The sequence below is a fragment of the Chiloscyllium plagiosum genome, chromosome 9 (assembly GCF_004010195.1).
Source record: "Chiloscyllium plagiosum isolate BGI_BamShark_2017 chromosome 9, ASM401019v2, whole genome shotgun sequence".
Classification (NCBI taxonomy): Eukaryota; Metazoa; Chordata; class Chondrichthyes; order Orectolobiformes; family Hemiscylliidae; genus Chiloscyllium; species Chiloscyllium plagiosum.
The window spans coordinates 56,637,660-56,656,747 of NC_057718.1; the positions used below are offsets into that span (position 1 = coordinate 56,637,660).

General features: G+C 36.8%; 1 protein-coding gene across 11 annotated transcripts in view; it reads right to left on the minus strand.

Annotated features, from left to right (window-relative positions):
* Positions 1-8,066: 8,066 nt before the first annotated feature.
* Positions 8,067-19,088, minus strand: part of LOC122552880 (girdin-like) — a 402,403-nt gene continuing 391,381 nt past the window's right edge. For 9 of the 11 annotated variants that reach the window (XM_043696008.1, XM_043696001.1, XM_043696009.1 and 6 more), the window contains 3 exons: positions 17,888-18,374; positions 11,181-11,283; positions 8,067-9,621 (listed from right to left, as the gene is read on the minus strand). In XM_043696008.1, the coding sequence (XP_043551943.1) occupies positions 11,219-11,283; positions 17,888-18,374 (552 nt within the window). In that variant the 3' untranslated portion in view covers positions 8,067-9,621; positions 11,181-11,218. The remainder of the gene's footprint in view (positions 9,622-11,180; positions 11,284-17,887; positions 18,375-19,088) is intronic. The other 2 variants (XM_043696000.1, XM_043696005.1) reach the window with 2 other exon arrangements.

Below are 19,088 nucleotides of genomic sequence, written 5' to 3' on the forward strand. Positions count from 1 at the left end.
TACTAAAACTCTTTCGCTGGAGAAAGATACAAATTTTCTTCTAAAGAGTACATTTAAAACCAAAGTTTTAATAAGTGGAATTAGTGGAGAATACATACCCATTTCTTTGTATAAATTACACTTACAAAGTGAGTTAATATCTAGTATAATGACACGGGTATTCAGAAATTACCTGTGCTGACCTACTCCTAGGTAATAATTTGGTTGGAATGAGAGCTATAGCTTTGCCCATAATCACAGAAAGCCCAAGTGATGTTAAAGAGACAGAACAGTCACAAGGATAAATTCTGGATATTTTTCTATCATGCGTGGTGACCAGAGCAATAGCTAAACAAATTCTATCACCAGAAGTCAAGCTGTTACCCTTTTTTAAAAAATACAGTAGCTAAAACTTTCTTTTAAGTTGGAGGAATTCTTCAATTGAGGTTGAGCGACCAGATCTGTAGTTAAAGTAGTTTGCACAATCAGTCCATTCTGGAGTGGAGGCTGAAGGACTCCACAAGAACATTATGATATTAAAAACCGAATTCTGATGAGGAAATAGAAACATCTTCACATACTGACCAAAGTGGTTGGTTGTTCATCGGCTAGTGGTACCACCTGAAATTTTAAAGAGACATTACAGATAGCACATGAAATTTGCAGGTAGAAATATGGAAAACTCAGGTACTGATAAACATTTTACCTGGTGTCCTGCAATGGTTTCTGCAGAACCATATCAAATGGTTCTGGAATTCCAAGTCCAGTATATCAACAGACTCCCACAGCACACATTGTTCCTTCAAAGAATTCCAGTTAATTAGTTAAAGTACTTTCCTTTTACAAAACCATGTGGACCCTTTCTGATTATCTTGTGGTCTTAAAAGTGCCCAGTTATAACCCCCTTGATGACGGATTCAAACAACTTGTCTGACAAACATCAAACAAATTGGTCTATAGCATCCTTTTTTCTGCCTTCCGTTCTTCCTGTGTAGAGGGATTGTGTATGTTTTTTTGAGTTTGATTGAATTTTTCCAAGAAATTTTGGATATATAACACAAACATATTTAATACCTAAGTAGCACCCTCTTTTATGATCCTTAGATGAACTCCATCAGGACCTGAAGACTGATCAACCTGCACCTGTATCAGTTTGCTCTTCACCAAGCTCCTCTTCAGATTTACAGGCATGAATGGGATGATTTTTTTAAATGCTCTGCAAAACGTCATTTTATTTACATTCATCATTTCTTTATCATCTACTACCAACTCCCCATTACCACCCTGTAGTAAACTAATACTTATTCCTTTTCCTTTTTAGATATGGAATGCCTGCTATGGTTTACATATCCAATCAACTTCCTCTCATACTCTATTAATCCTAATAAACCTTTTAGTCATTCTCTGCCATTCTTTGAATTCCAACCAGCTGCTGTTCTGACCCGCTACTCACCTTTGTACAACTATATAGTTTTTCCTTAAATGTGATGCTCTCCTTAACTTCCTTAGTTAATCATATACGGTACATCCTCCCATGGAAGTTTTCTTCTTAGTTGGAATGTACTTTCTGAGCATTCTCAAGTATTCCTTTAAATGTCTGCCATTGCTTCTCCACTGACCTACTAAATTAATATCCCAGTTTATTTCAATTAGCTCAGCTTTCATCTCCACAGTTGCCTTTTTTTTCAAACTTAAAACTCATCGTTGATTCACTCTTCTCCTTTTCAAACTGAATGCAAAATTATAATCACTACTATCTAGAGGTGCCTTACTCTAGTATAACCTGCTCTCTGGGTCACTTCCAGAACATGCCGCTGTAAGAAACTCTCAAAAACATTCCAAGTGCTCCTTACCAATTGGATATTTCCAGTTTATATGTAGATTAAAATCATTCATGATTTTGCAGTTCTATCACAAGCTTCAGTATTTCTTGTTGTGGTTACTATGCAGGAACCCATAGATTACTTGCACAAGTGGCTTCTTTCCTGAACCTTTCCTCATTTCTACCAAAGCAGATTCTATAACCTGAACCATGGCCAGGTCTAACTGTGGTATCAATGCCATCCCTCATTAGCAGTGCTACTCTTTCACCTTTACTAGCTTCTGAATCTTCTTGAATGTCATATATCACATTTTTTTTCTCATCATGTCTTCCTGCTGTTCTCTATCTTAATTTTCCAATTAGTATTTTGGTATCCTGTTTGGATTTGAACCCTTGCTATTTTAAAATTACCAAGACAATCTATTTATTTAGATTTAAACTCTACTTCCTGAGTTATGTAGGTCATGAGATCTATAGGTAGGTATATAAGGGATAAAAGAATGACTAGAGTACGATTAGGGCAATCAAGGACAGTAGTGGGAAGTTTTGCGTGGAGTCAGAGGAGTTGGGGAAGCGCTAAATGAATATTTTTCGTCAGAATTCACACTGGAAAAATACAATGTTGTCGAGAATACTGAGAAACAGGCGTCAAGAAGATGGGATTGACGTTCCCAAAGAAGACGTGTTAGAAATTCTGGGAAGTGTGAAAATAGATAAATCCCCTGGGCCAGATGGGATTTATCCTAGGATTCTCTAGGAAGCCAGGGAGGAGATTGCCGAGCCTTTGATCTTTATGTCATCATTCTCTATAGGAATAGTACCAGAAGACTGGAGGATAGCATATGTTGTTCCCTTGTTCAAGAAGGGGAATAGAGACAAGCCTGATAAATATAGACAAGTAAGCCTTATTTCGGTTGTGGGTAAAATGTTGAAAAGGTTTTAAGAGATAGGACTTATAATCATCTCGATAGGAATAACTGATTAGGGATAGTCAGCAGAGTCTTGTGAAGGGTAGGTTGTGCCTCACAAACCTTATTGAGTTCTTTGAGAAGGTGACCAAACAGGTTGATGAGGTAAAGCCATTGACATGGTGCATATGAATTTCAGTAAGGCATTTGATAAGGTTCCCCATGGTAGGCTACTGGACAAAATACAGAGGCATGGGATTGAGGGCAATTTAGCGGTTTGGATCAAACATTGGCTAGCTTAAAGAAGAGAGTGTGGTGGCTGATGGGAAATGTTCATCCTGGAGTTCAGTTACTAGTGGTATACCACAAGGATTTGTTTTGGGTCCACTGATGTTTGTCGTTTTTATAAATGACCTGGGTGGAGAAAGGATGGGCTAGTAAATTTGCAGATGACACTAAGGTCAGTACAGTTATGGATAGTACCATAACTGTAGGTTACAAAGTGACATAGATAAGCTACAGAGCTGGTCTGAGAGGTGGCAAATGGAGTTTAATGCAGAAAAGTGTGAGGTGATTCACTTTGGAAGGAGTAACAGGAATGCAGAGTACTGGGCGAATGGTAAGATCCTTTGCAGTGTAGATGAGCAGAGATTTTTCGGTGTCCATGTACATAAATCCCTCAAAGTTGCCACCCAGGGTTATGGGGCTGTTAAGAAAGGATACGGTGTGTTCGATTTTATTAGTAGAGGGATCAAATTTTGGAACCATGAGGTCATGCTGTAGCTGTACAAAACTCTGGTGCAGATGCACTTGGAGTATTGCATGCAGTTCTGGTCACTGCATTATAGGAAGGATGTGGAAGCTTTGAAAGAGTTCAGAGGAGATTTATGAGAATGTTGCCTGGTATGGAGGGAAAGTCTAAAGAGGAAAGGTTGAGGGACTTAAAAGACTGTTTTTGTTAGAGAGAAGAAGGTGACTTAATTGAGACATACAAGATAATCGGTTAGATTGGGTGGACAATGAGAGCCTTTTTCCTAGGATGGTGATTACTAACACAATGGGGCTTAGCTTCAAATTGAGGGGTGATAGATATAGGACAGATGTCAGAGGTAGTTTCTTTACTCAGAGTAGTAGGGGCGTGAAATCTTACATCTGACACTGAATTTATAAGTAAAAGATCAAAGGGTCATACAATTTATGCAAATGAATTACACAAACCTAGATGTAATCAATAAGAATGGAGATGCAGGTTTCGATTGATTACTATGTGAATCCCAAAATTTCTTTCAAGTCACTGTCCCAAAATAATCTATCAGTATAAAGGTGACATCTCAGGTCAGACAAAACATTTTAGGTGTGAGACTTTGTCTAGAGTCTGTATGTGTCTCAACCTGAATTCAGACTAGTTTTATTTCCAAAGTAGACATTTATAAATTGCCACATTTACTGTCTACACATTGTATGCTTTTAAACAAAATAGATTGCATTTGCAAATGCAAATTCAATCCATAGATTTAGGTGTGGTTGAATGTGGAGAGGGAGAGAGAGGGTGCATGAATGTGAGGGCGTGTGTTAGAGAGAGGTAGAATGTGTGTGTGAAGGAGTATATGCCTGTGAGAGTGTGCATGTGAGGGAGTGTATGCCTGTGAGACAGTGTGCATGAGGGAGTATATGCCTATGACAGAATGTGCATGTGTGTTTCTGTGTGTGTGTGTATGGGGGTCTATGAAAGTGTGTGTATATTTGTGTGAGAGAGAGAGAGTGTACAGTGTGGTGGGGGTCACCTGTAGTGTGACATGAACCCAAGATCCCAGTTGAGGTCATCCTCAAGGGTACTGAACTTGGCTATCAGCCTCAGCTCAGTAACTGTTGCAAGTCCTGAAGTCCACCTTGGAGTAGTCTACTTGAAGATCTGAGGCCGAATGTCCTTGACAGCTGAAATATTCCTCCACTGGGAGGGAACATCACTGTCTGGTGATTATTGCACAGTGTCCATTTATCCATTGTCATAGTGTCTGCATGGTTTCACCAGTATACCATTTCTTGAAGCATCCTTGCCTGCAGTGTAAAAGATTGACAATGTTGGATGAGTCACCGCATTATTTGCTATGCACCTGATGAGTGGTGTCCAAACATGTAATGGTAGTGTCCATGTCTATGCTTTGACATGTCTTACTATGGATACCATGAACAGGGATGTATGGTGTTGTGGTCAATGTTGTCCTAAAGGCCAGGTAATTTACTGCGAATGATCTGTTTAAGATCTGACAGTTGTTTGAAGGCGAGAAGTGGGGGCGTAGGGAAGATCTTGGTGAGGTGCTCATCAGCATCGATAATGTGTTGCAGGCTGTGACGAACATGGCATAGTCTCTCCACTCCCAGCAAGTCCTATATGACGAAGGGTATCCTATCTGTTGTAACCCATAACAGTCTTCTAAGGTCATTACAATTTTTCATTGCAGCATATCAGAACTAGCAATCAATGAGTTGACTATTGTATCCCTTCATTATGAGGGCATCCCTCAACACTTTCAAGTGTCTGTTGTGTTCCTGTTTATCTGAGCAGGGGATGGCTGTTTTAGTATGTCTAGGGTGAAAGCTCAAGAGTGCAGCATAGTGAGGTTACCTGTCAGCTTGCGGTAGAATGAGATAGTGAGATGTCTGTCATAAATGGAGATGCGTGTATCCACAAATGAGACTCTCACATGCACACAAAAATCTAAGGGGTGAATTTACATTTGCAGATTTGTACTTGCAGATGCATAGTATTTTGTTCAAAAAGCACACAGTTTGTAGACAGTCAATGTGGCATTTTATAAATTCCTCTGGAGAGGCTAGTTTCTTTCTGCTTTGCCTTGACATTGTAGGAGTTAAATCCAGCATAGCACGAAATTTAGACTAGTGCCCACAATTGAAATGTTTACAGGTGAGCAATTCTCTCCTTTCTATCACCTAAACGTTTACTTTTTTTTAGTTCTATTGCATGCTTGTCAAGAGCTCCTTCTAAACAGGCGCATTTATGTAAGGTCCAGCCAGACAAAAACTAAGAAATACAGTCATAGAGATGTACAGCACAGAACAGACCCTTTAGTCCAACTCATCCATGCTGACCAGATATCCCAACCTAATCTAGTCCCACTTGCTAGCACCGGCCCATATCCCTCCAAACCCTTCCTATCCATATACCCATCCAGATACCTTTTCAATGTTGCAATTGTACCAGCTTCCACCACTTCTTCTGGCAGCTCATTCCATTAATGCACCACCCTCTTCATGAAAATGTTGCCCCCTAGGTCTCTTCTTTATCTTTCCCCTCTTACCCTAAACCTATGCCCTCTAGTTCTGGACTCCACCACCACAGGGAAACAACTTTGTCTATTTATCCTAACCATGCCCTTCATGATTTTATAAACCTCTATAAGGTCACCCTTCAGCCTCCGATGCTCTGGGAAAACAGCCCCAGTCTATTCAATCTCTCCCTATAGCTCAATTCCTCCAACTCTGGCAACATCCTTGTAAATCTTTTCTGAACCCTTTCAAGTTTCACAACATCCTTGCGATAGGAAGGAGACCAGAATTGCACTCAATATTCCAAAAAAAAAGTGGCTTAACAAATGTCCTGTACAGCCGCAACATGACCTCCATCTCTTATACTCAATGTTCTGACCAATAAAGGAAAGCATACCAAACGCCTTCTTCACTATCCTGTCTATCTGCAACTGTACTTTCAAGGAGATATGAACCTGCACTGCAAGGTCTCTTTGTTCAACAACACACCCTAGGACCTTACCATTGAGTGTATAAGTCCTGTTAAGATTTCCTTTCCCAAAATGCAACACCTCGCATTTATCTAAATTAAACTCCATCTGCCACTCCTCAGCCCACTGACGCAACTGATCAAGATACCATTGTACTCTGAGGTAACCTTTTTCGCTGTCCATAACACCTCCAATTTTGGTGTCATCTGCAGTCGGTTCTGATATAACAGGATAGTTCCATTCTCGTGCGATTTTGCATTATAAGCAAAATTGCACAATAGCCGTGCCATTTAAACTAATAGGGGCGGAATCGCGTTATAGGCAATACAGGTAAGTCTGTGTGGAGCGGCTGTCTGTGTGGAGTTTGCACATTCTCCCTGTGTCTGCGTGGGTTTCGTCCGGGTGCTCCGGTTTCCTCCCACAGTCCAAAAATGTGCAGGTTAGGTGAATTGGCCATGCTAAATTGCCCGTAATGTTAGGGACAGAGGTAAATGCAAGGGAATGGGTTGGGTGGATTGCGCTTTGGTGGGTCGGTGTGGACTTGTTGGGCCAAAGGGCCTGTTTCCACACTGTAAATAATCTAATCTAATCTAAAGTCCATGTTCTACAAGTAACTGTCTAAACTGTTCAATTGTGTTAAAGCCAATTCGCATTGAAGTCACACGCATTAGAACCGACTGTGTACATATTTTGACTGATTTGAACCCAAATTGAACCAACTGCGCAGTTGTACTACATCAGAAATGTATTATTAGGTGTATAACTTACATCAATTATATTGTGGAAAACAAATAATGTTGGAGTGGTAATAATTTCTCACTGACTGTAAATATTTTCTGAGGTATGCTAATTCTTTCATTAGAAAGCTGCATTGTTGAGGGTGATGCTAAGCATTCACAGGATCTATTCTTGACATAACAGATAGGATAATGCCATTGAACATTTTCTTATTTCAACATTATTTTAGTTTCAGAAGAGAAGTTTGGAAGCCCTTGTTTTGGTGTGAACTTGGTTTCCAGCATGGAATTTTTAAAGTCTAAGATTGGGGATTTAATTCCCACTCCATAAACTGATCATATAATCAAAACCAATACTCAGGATAAGTCATAAGGAAATGCATCATCATTTAAGGTGCTGTTTTTGAAGAAAAGTTACATCTCAGTTCTACTGGACTTAGACAATACCATGCACTATTTTAAGGCTAGCAAATTCTACAGCATTCTGGTCAAAAAACTTTCCTCATCTAGTAAAACAGCGGTTATACTTTCTTTATAAGTGACTGAACTTCAAAGTAATTCATTATTTGTAAAGCACTTGAAGATGTGGCAAAATAAAGGAATTTGGAGATCTCATACAAAAACATGAATAGGCTTTTAAAAAGGTAGACAAGTTGATCATACTCTTTCTTTGAGCTTGCAGGATTTTTGGATAATATGAAATGGTGGGAGAGATGTATGTATTATGATCTTGAAATGCAGCAAAACCAGAATATTTAACTGTACAGTTGTATGATCATCATGAAGTAAATTTCTCTGCACACTAAGCATTATTCATAGTACTTGGTGGCAAACTTCCATGTTTTAGAACAGTAAGGAAACAGCAGTTAACACTTGTTTTATTAAGCTGTACATAAATAAACCAAGAGTATGAGTTTACTTTAGACACTCAAAAATCTAATCGGGATATCAAAAAGCAAAGGCACTGTCTCAGTACCTTCTGGTTCATTACATTAGCATGCTGTGATGTTCTTTTAAAAAATAATCTATGACATAGACACCAGCTTTTCATTACAGCATCTATAAATGGTTATTTATGATTGAATAATGTAAACAAAACTGTGAAAATAACAATCTTAAATACTTTTAAATTCAAATCTTGCACAAGATAAACCATTTACGGTACTCTTATAAGGGAATATTTTGTACAAAAATAACTCATTAAAATACTAAACTCTAAGGACATATAACTAAAATCAGTGCATTTAGACTCTGCACAGATACGTAAAATACTTCTGAATGTCAGCTGATTGCAAGATGTAAGAGAAAAATTCCTGTCTGCTAACCAAAAGTTACAATCCACAAAAAACATGAGGTTATCTGCATTTTCAAACAAAATCTAAACATGACAATAACAAATTTGATTGCAAATATCCTTGTGAATGTATTACTGCTGTAAGTTGCTACTCAGTCAGTACGTATATATTCAATTTGTACATGGTTATTTTCCTGGCAGTAATGTATACAAAATTAAATGGAGTAAAAAATTTTACTAATGCTTTAGGATTATAAAACAAACAACATAACTACATCAAACAGCTATGAAACTGAAAAATCCACGCTTCCTAAAATTAAACTCTAAGTGAATATGCAGTGTGTCAGGTGTTATTGTCAGAAATTCAACATGACGGAATCTTAGCCAGCAGTCAAAATATATTGCACATTTTGTGCTAACTTAAAGAGGTTGTTACAAAATCCAATTTGCACATACATATCAAGAACCATATAGACATACAAGGTTTCAATTCTATTGTGAAGAGGCATTTACATTATATACTTGAGTGTTGGATTACAAGCCAAAAATAAGTGTTACGGTATTATAAACCTTAATTTAACATCATTATGCTATGGCATACATCATGCAATATGTTAAACCCCAAAGATAGTTAGTGCAAAATAGCATAAGCTATGTGATTTTATGCAGGATGCAGTGCAGTTCTACAACACTACTGCTTGTGTCTGCACAGTATTGCAAATTATAAAACGACCATAAAGTTTGTTTTTAAAGCTTTAATGAAAAATTAAAACAAACTAAAGTATGCTGTAACTTGTTAAAATTCAGTTAGATGAACAAACAGTTTATAAAACTGTTCATAGCATCTAAATTGTATTCAATTTTCTTGTAAGATTTTAATGACCTCTGGTGAAATCTGTGGAACTACACAAAAATCGATACTCTGCAAGTATTACATAACAACACTTGAGTCCAAATGTGCTCCTTGATTCAAGGAACAGTACATGTCTCATTACGCTTAATGAAAGGAGGTCACTGAATAGGTTTCATCATTTAATGCTTTAGTAATATTTCTTTATGGAGACAGTCTTGGTGCTTCTGAACTATAGGTTTCAAATTGACAGTTTGAAGGACACTTTTCTTTCTGTTTTGCAGATCAGAGGAAAGAAAATGAAAAAGAATTTAGAAACTACTTTAGAATAATGGTAACATTTGAAACAAGTAAAAACAAGAAACAGTACCAAATGTCATAAATGCATCATGCACAAAGAAACTTAAATGGTAGAAACGGCAGCACAAGACAAACATTCCTCGAGTGATAATGATTAATCATTGCATGCCAGATGTCATAGGCAGAATTTAATATTTTATGAATAAAAGAGAAATTACTTTAATGAGGAAGGAATGAAGTGACTAGCAAAATACTCAGCTTTAGCTCCTGAGCCTTATTTACATACTCTAATCCTGACCTTTTCCTGAAGGCAGTGTGTTGGGAAAATGCCAAAATTGGTAAAGTGTAAAGTAGCTGTCAAGAAGCTTTAAACTAGTCCTTTGATAAAGTAAGTACAGGTTGGGGGAAGAGGGGAGGATTAATAAGTGAGGGCAGGAAGAGGTCTTGGGTATTCTTGTAGGTTCAAAATGAGCACTCCTGGTTCTTCTGATCCACAAAGAACCTAACAAAACTTACAAAAAAATTACTTAACTGGGCCCTCTGTGAACAGGATCCCTGCTGCCACCAGCTTTTGTTAGTCAGCTGGGGTAGACACACTTTAATGAGTCTTCTTGTTAAAATAAATTTGTCTGATCCTTTGGAACAGGTGGCCTTAACTGTGTCTGAATACAGATAAGTAAAAATGAAAAGAACCATGTATGTGTTGGCAGCACAGATTAGAGTTGGCATTCGGGTCCTTTCTTTACCACTATGTCTTATGAATGTTTTTAAAAGGGAAACTATATTCCTCTTAAGTACCTGTTGATCTAAAATCATGCTTAGATATCTATACCATATCTATTAGTGTCCCTTATTTAAAAAAAAAATATTTTTGAAAGCAAATATTTTGTGGAAAATTTACCCAGCAGTGACAACACAATGGAGAAAATGAAAATCTACATCACTGCAATGTAATTTTCCCACAAAAACATTTTCTTCTCCTAGATTTCCATGGCCAAACTCTTTTGAAATGTGCAACATGGGAACAAAGGAAGGCAGAGACACTTGCAAGTATACAGTATCCCTCTTATTAGCAATTAGAATGGAGTAGTAATTTAGATGAATATATTTACCCATGAAAACACTTAAAAGGTTTGTAGCATTTGCCAGTAAATAGAGAGAACTTTACAAAAAAACCTTAATACAAATGTGAAAAGGCAATAAATCACAAAAGATTAAAATTAGTAAGCCATAGCAGTGGATTGCATGTATACAAAATAAATAAACTTTAAACACTTATTGCCTTTTGTATTAAACAATATATGGAAGCCCCTGCCCAGGCATGCAGAATGAATAATTAACAGTTAATATTGCTTAATGCATACTAATGCATTATACAAAGCCAATTTATAAGAATAAGCAAGCACATTTTTAGATTTGTTAAGCCAGCCACAGCAGAATGTTTCTGGAATAAACTGCTATAAGGGTAATGTTAGTTTGTAAATAGGTAAATGGTCTGATCCTCCCATTTACACTCTGGGCAGGAAACTCACCACTGTACCCCAAATCACAAGATGAAGAACATTTACATCTAGGAGCTCTGTTGCTCCTCAGTTTTGCCTTGTGTACTTCTGAGTTCCTGCACAGATCCCATATCTGCAGAAAATAATCAAAGCACTTTAAATGGATCATTTACCTGCCAAACGTGTTTCAATAGTTTATGTGTTTTAATATTTTTGCCTTAGGGTGAATGTACATGCTAATGCAAAATAGTTTGGCTTCTCAGGTGTTAGGGCTCAAACTGATGCTGGGGCATATGGCACTTTCATTCTGGTTTGCTTCAGTGTCACGGTCAGGCTTTTACTCAGAAGAAAGGCTGGATTTATACTGTCATCAGTGACAAAGTGGACATAATTTTAGTGCAAAATCATCAAGCTGTGTAAAAAAACTCTAGCTGCAACTAACTCTAAAGTCATTGGACTATAAAGTACAGGAGTCATTAAAGTTTCCTGATTACATTAATGATTTTATTTAAACACACATTCATGGCACAGGTAACCTATTTTTAAGTGAGGCATTTTAGGATAATTACAAAATAAAATTGCCCTTTAAACATACTTTTTATTATCACTTAAATTTATTTTGTCTGGTTTTCCCAATGTTTAGCATTTTGATACTTATCAGAGACACCTAAAGTTGAAACTATTATATAATGTAAAACAATGGCAGAAGAACTCAGCGGTCTTTGAATATTGCTCTGTATTAGATAAATGCAATACAGGTAATTGGTGAATTTACTGTGGGTATCTGTCATTATCATCACCACAGCTAAATTAACAATTTCAAGTGTTTCTTTTTAAATGGTGAAGATATGCAATCCATCTACTTTTAATAAAATTGTTTCAGTTTCTTACCAAATCCACCTGTGTTTTATGATGTTATCCCCCTGCCCTCCATCCAATGCTTTTACTATCAAGTAAGTTTCCAAAATGAGATATCTGGTCTGGGAGTATCTTATACTCAACATCTTTATTTAATTGGCCTTCAACACTGATTATTTATATTAAAATGCACCATGAGCTATTTTAAAAAATACTGATAAGCTTGTGAACAAAGCTCAATCAAACAATCTTCTTTGCCTTCAGCTACCTATGTTCAAATCTAAATCTTTAAAACCCTGGCTAATGTTCAAGGGAAAAATTCAATACGCTATGTCCAACATTTTGTGGTAGCTGTACCTGCTGTATATTTGCCAGCTACGTGCAAAACTGTGCTCCTGCTGGATGACCATAAGACCGTAAAAAATAGGAGCAGAAATTAGGTCATTCAGCCCACTGAGTCTGCAATCATTGCTGATATGTTTCTTAACCCCATTCTCCTGCTTTCTCCCTGTAACCATTGATCCTCAAGAACCTATCTATCTTAGTCTTAAATATACTCAATGACCTGGCCTCCACAGCCTTCTGTGGTAATGAATTCCATAGATTCACCACTCTTTGGCTGAAGACTCTCTGTTCTAAAAGGTCTTCCCTTTACTCTAACGCTGTACCTTGGGTTCTAGTCTCTCCTACCAATGCAAATATCTTCCCAACATCTACTCTATCTAGGCAATTCAGTATTCTCTATGTTTGAATTAGATTCCCCCCCCCCCCCCCCCCCCCCATCCTTCTAAACTCTTATCAAGTATAAACCCAGAGTCCTCAGACTTTCCTCATATGTTAAGCTGTTCATTCCTGGGACCATTCTCGTGAACCTTCTCTGAATATGCTCCAGGGCCAGTTCATCCTTCCTGAGATATAGCACCCAAAACTGCGCACAATACTCCAAATGTGGTCTGACCATATCTTATAGAGTCTCAGAAGTACATCCCTGCTTTTATATTCAAATTTTCTCAAAACAAATGCCATAATTGCATTTGCCCTCCTAATTACTGACTCAACTGCAAGTTTACCTTGAGAGATTCCTGGACTGGAACTCCCAAATCTCTTTGCACTTCAGACTTCTGAATTTTATCCCCATTTAGAAAATAGCCCATTCTTTCTACCAGTGCATGACCTCACACTTTCTCATACTGTACTCCATCTGTCACTTCTTTGCCCAGTGTCCTAATGTGACCAAATCCTTCTGCAACCTCCCCACCTCGTCAATGCTACCTGTCCCTCTACCTATCTTTGTATTGTCTGCAAACTTGGTCAGAATGCCTTCAGTTCCTTCATCTCGATTGTTAATCTGAGCCTTGTAGAACACCACTTGTCACTGACTGCCATCCTGAGAAGGATTCTTTTATCCCCACTCTCTGCTTTCTGCCAATCCTCTATCCATGCTCGCACCTTGCCTGTGACACCATGAGCCCTCATCTTACTCAGTAGCCTCCTGTGCGGCACCTTGTCAAAGGCCTTCTTGAAGTCCAGGTGGATAACATCCATTGGCTCTCCTTGGTCTAGCCTGCTCGTTACTTTCTTAAAGAATTCTAGCAGGTTTGTCAGGCATGACCTCCCCTTGATGACCATGCTGAAACCATGTTGACTTTGCCCTATTTTACCATACATTTCCAAGTGTATGGAATGGAATGGATATAGAATAGAATATCAAAGCACAAGAAAAATGGAAGATATAAAACAGAGACAAAACATAATATACAAACAGAACATCTCTAACTTGTGATTCATTGATTATACTTTCAAAAACATGCAAAAAACACGATATTTGAATATCTGATTGTTAGTTTGTATTATATCTGCAAAAATATGCTGATGCAAGATCAGTCGTTTACCAATTCATACAGAAGAAATGCACAGCAAGGAGAGAACCAGCCATGCATAGGGTGAAACATGCATGATAACATTACACCAGCCGTTTGCAAATGTTTAAACAGGCAAGTTTTAAAAAAAAATTAAAGTTAAATTCACATTACAAATACATAGATTATATAAAGCTTCAATGCTAACTTTTTTCTCTACACAAGTGATAACAAATCGGGTAACTCTAGTATTAAACTTGCTGAAAAAATAAAAAGACATTCTAAAGCCTATTTCACCCAAATCTAGAAGTCCTCTGATGAATACAATATGTACAGAATTAGAGTAGGACAATAACCTTTATCAGAATCTTCACATGTTGAGTTAATACCAACTCTGTGGACATGCTGGAATATTTGACATTGGTGAAGAAGTTGACTTTTTTAAAAATATAGAAACAACATATTTGGAACTAATTTACTGTTCTAGTTTGTTTTCAACCCACTTAGTATCCATTGAAATATTTCAATAAAGCTAAAGTCTGAGTTTAACTTGCTAACAAAACCCTATGTGACATTTATATTTTATACTGGTTTCTTAATGAAGCAAGCAAACATATATTTTAGTTACCAAAGTAATTTGTTTGATTACTAAATTAATTAAGTGTTTTTAGATGGACAATATTCAAAAGTTTTAAAATTTGAACTACCTTTTATGTGATAACATCTTTATCTATGCTAAATGATTATCCTTAAGAAATAAATCTAACTTTCTCAAAAATGTACAACTCTGCATATTTGATTTTTAAGGAACTTTTAAAACCTTATATTTTAACATTTTTCATTTATTATATTGACTGGAATGTAAGCATTTTAGTGACTAGAACACAGTATTAGTAACAATTAAATATCCTTTTAGCATCAACATTGAAATTAAATAAGATGCATAGCCAATTTCTTATTTAACTTGGTAAGTCTATCTTAATGCATCAACAGAATGAGGGAAAGGATATGTTGCAATCCAAGCCCTGGTCACATAATGTCTTATACATTTTAACTGTTAACTGCTCTTTCTTCTAATATTATGACGTCTTTATTCAATTTAGCATGCTTTACTGCAAGTGTAACAGGTCCAAATTACAGAAATTTCAAGTGAAATTATTACTAGGAGTTTGGTATCTGTAACTGCGCTTTCAATGTTCTTTTAATAGAGCAGATTATAAACATTACAGAATTGCTGTAATGCTCAGTGAAGCCAATGACTTGTGAAAGGTTTGCTTTCAACTGAAAATGAAATTCAAATAATATAACCAGAATGTGAGTAACCTGGCAAATAACTAAAGCTGTTCCATGAATTTTTTTTATTGTAAGTTGATTTGTCCTTTTAAACTGATGTGTTGGTCAAGACAAGTGATGTTGAAACTAGGATAGCTACTGGTCATCTTGAATATTATCATGCATTTCCTAATCAAGTACAACATGATGAAACATGAGCCAAATTTGCCTTAAGCTGCCTTATCACCCAGATGCATTTTCAACATCTTATTCTAGACTCGTTTAAATTGCCTGTCCCATGCAATTTGTAGTGAACTGGCAGTTGTGCCAAGATAGAAAACCCACAAGTAACACGACAAACCCATTTCAGATAGAACCTTTGTTATACAGACTTTCATGTCATTGTGAACCATTCATATTTGAATGACAGTGGCAGAAGGACATTGTGCTAACCAATTACATCATCAGCTCCCTCTCTATTCCTAAACTAAGCTACAGAAGAACTGAATACCCATCTAATTATGCACATCACTACTTTTCAATTTCTGGTTTCTAACTTTTCTAGCAGAGTGCAATTAGTTGCTTAATGGTGACAACAGAGTCAAAACGTAACAGAGAAAATACTTTTAGGCCTACAAATAATTTAGTTTGCAAGAATCCCAAGATACAGATATACCATTGATTTAAGCTATCAAAGATGAGCTTCATTAAAATAATTCTTAAAAACAGTATAATGTAAGAACATCATGTTTTGATAGACTAATAAGTGCTAAACACTGCTTCAAATTAAAATTTCAATGACCAACAATGGTGTTTTCTCTTATGATAAGATTTTGTGGAATAAAAATACATTTTCTCATATCTGCTGGAAAAATAAAATGGACAACAATGTTGTACTTTAAAGTGTTAGCATCTTAACATCTGAAACTTAGTTATGATTTAGAACAGCATACAAAAGCAGGCTAAGTCTTGCAGGTTTTTGTTTTCATTAGTTTTAGTTAATATTGTGTAAAATCGGTGGAAACAAATGTTGCAGGTACAACATATACAGTTGTTGAATGAGATGGCAAATATGAAATTTCAAGTAAAATGTAAGTAAAAGTTATGTTTTTAAAACAGAGCTGTCTGTATTCCATTTTTCCCGTCCCATATTTCTATTAGGGCTTCTTTTTTTTCTCTAACTCCTCCCCCAATCTGCCTATCCTTTTTTTCAAAAGAACTGGGCTGAGCTTTGCACCTTTTTAAAACATCCAGTGACAGTAAGTACTTGCCATTTAATAAGTCATAAATGAAAATCTGTGTCCATTGTAACATGGACATATTGGTTCTTGAATTTGTGAAATCATTAGTTGTGCTTTAATTTACTTGCTATTTATTTTTTCCCCAATATTGTTAAGTTAGAAAGATAAATTACAGTGTCAAAGATGAACTATTTACATATTACTTCTACTAATAATGCAAAAAGGAGAATATGCCAGTACACTTTACAAAATGGTTCAAGTGGTTAGGCACAACTTAAATTTTATACTTTAAAAATATATAGCTGCGTAAAATTATTTGCAGTACTTAAGATCCTTTTGATAGAGGACTGTAGGACCACATCAACTTCTTGCTAGGTACAATTTAAATGCATTTTAGCAGCTTTCACACATTAAAGAAATATACTAGAAAATGCTGAATGTAAGATGTGTTTACAAGTCAGAGGGACTTCCTTCAAAACAAATTGTGATACTTAAATCAAAAGTAGATTCAGTCAAAAATAAAAAGGATCCAATCAAAAGTTTTCCAACGAAACCAATACATGGTAAGTTAACACTGAAAATAAGGATTAGTTTTATCAAGCTAAGATTTCAGCACCAATGTTATGAATGTAGACAACTTCAGATAGGAAACCTGTGTAGATTAACTTATTAGCAAAGGAAGGCATTGAAACATGGTTGCTCATGGATTAATTTGATTTCTGTACACTTGAAAAAGTGTTTATCCAACATCTTATTTCCTACTAGTGTTAAGTAGGTATTCATTTTGCTATTTGGCTCTTAAGATATTTAATACCCTTGTTATTACTTTTATGGCCTTTACTATTTTGAAGTCTGCAAATTGATAATCATTTTGCAGCACAAGCAATGCAAAGTCATTAGACACATCCATATTCATACCACACAGTCTGCTTGTCTTCTGACATTATTGAAGGAGACACGGAAACATTCATGCTTTCTTCTGTACATTCACCAGTTGGGTGATTATGACTAACAGGAGGGGAATTCAACTCACTATTACCCTGATTCTCAAACTTAAATAGTCCGGTGGATTTTGAAATAATGATTCTCTGATCTTGCTCTGGCAACTGGTCTGTTTTAATTGGCGACACCATAGCAATATCAGTTGGCCGTGCTAATGGCAATCTGCTGATATTACTAAAAGGATTAGTGGATAAATTGGATGAGGAAAGATTAATGCTAGTAAAGGAACCCATTCCATCTGGATCAGGTTTGGCGACCACAGAGCCAGATACAAGACCAAAACCGAGGGATGAGGCAGACTTTGAAATGGTTTGCCCTTCTTCATCAGTTGCAGCACCTGAGAAAACCCTCTTGATGTTTGTATGATTATAGTCAAAATCTAGAGACTGACTAGAAACAAAGGGACTTATTGATTGAGATTTCTGCAAATTGGATGCTGCTTGAATCTGGCAAGCTACAAGTTGAGGAAAAGGGGGACGGTGGTAATGATCAGCTTGGTACTCACTGGGTAAAGTCCGAGTGCTCGTTACCACCTTGCCTGGAGAAGGATCTACTGACACAGGTGCTCTATTATCTCGTGACATGAATTCGTGAATGCTTGTTCTTCGATTCGACCCCTCTGCTGTAGAGATCACATGACTCGCACGGGGTAGAACAGGAGAACTGGTGCAGTCTGCTTGGGATGGTCGTTGTGGCATAATTGGCAATTCGCTGACAGACACAGTCTTTCCTTGGTTTACAATGGTTGGTTCTATGGTGGTGCTGGGAACACAGATATGGTCTGATTTCCGAAGAATTGGCCACACGTATTGTTCAGACTTTTGCAATTTGCCAATAAAAGAATCTGCAATCTCTCTTCCTCCAGGTGATTTTACAGTCGCACCATTATTGGTTACTTTTTGATTCAATTTCTCAGTTCCACCCAGTTCAGGAAAATCTGCGATTTTTGTGAAAACATCATCTAAAAGATTGTCCTGGCCTTCAGAATGTACCTGTGCAAAGGAAATATAAATAATAAACAAATTGTTAAATATATTTATAAATTTTATCTCACTCAATTTTAACTCTCTTTTCAGCTAAAATATATTCCACTCTGCAGCATTTTTCATAGCTGATATCAATGTTATTTGTGATTCTATCAAAAATCTCAATTTGAATATTGGAAGTCTCATCTTTCCTTTCTCATGTAACCTTATAAATGGTTTGGAGGAGCCTGTTTTGGACTGGGGCGGACAAAATTAAAAATCACAGTACAAGATTATAGTCCAAAAGGTTTATTTGGAGGCACTAGCTTTCAGAATGCTGCTCCTTCATCAGGTGTTTGTGGAGCAAGACCATACGACATAGAATGTATAGCATAAGATTACAGTGTCATGCAGCTGAAATGATATATCGAACAAACCTAGATTGGATGCGAGCATAAGAGGTACAGTTAGTAAGTTTGCAGATGAAACCAAAATTGGAGGTGTAGTGGACAGCGAAGAGGGTTACCTCAGATTACAACAGGATCTGGACCAGATGGGCCAATGGGCTGAGAAGTGGCAGATGGAGTTTAATTCAGATAAATACGAGGTGCTGCATTTTGGGAAAGCAAATCTTAGCAGGACTTATACATTTAATGGTAAGGTCCGAGGGAGTGTTGCTGAACAAAGAGAACTTGGAGTGCAGGTTCATAGCTCCTTGAAAGTGGAGTCGCAGGTAGATAG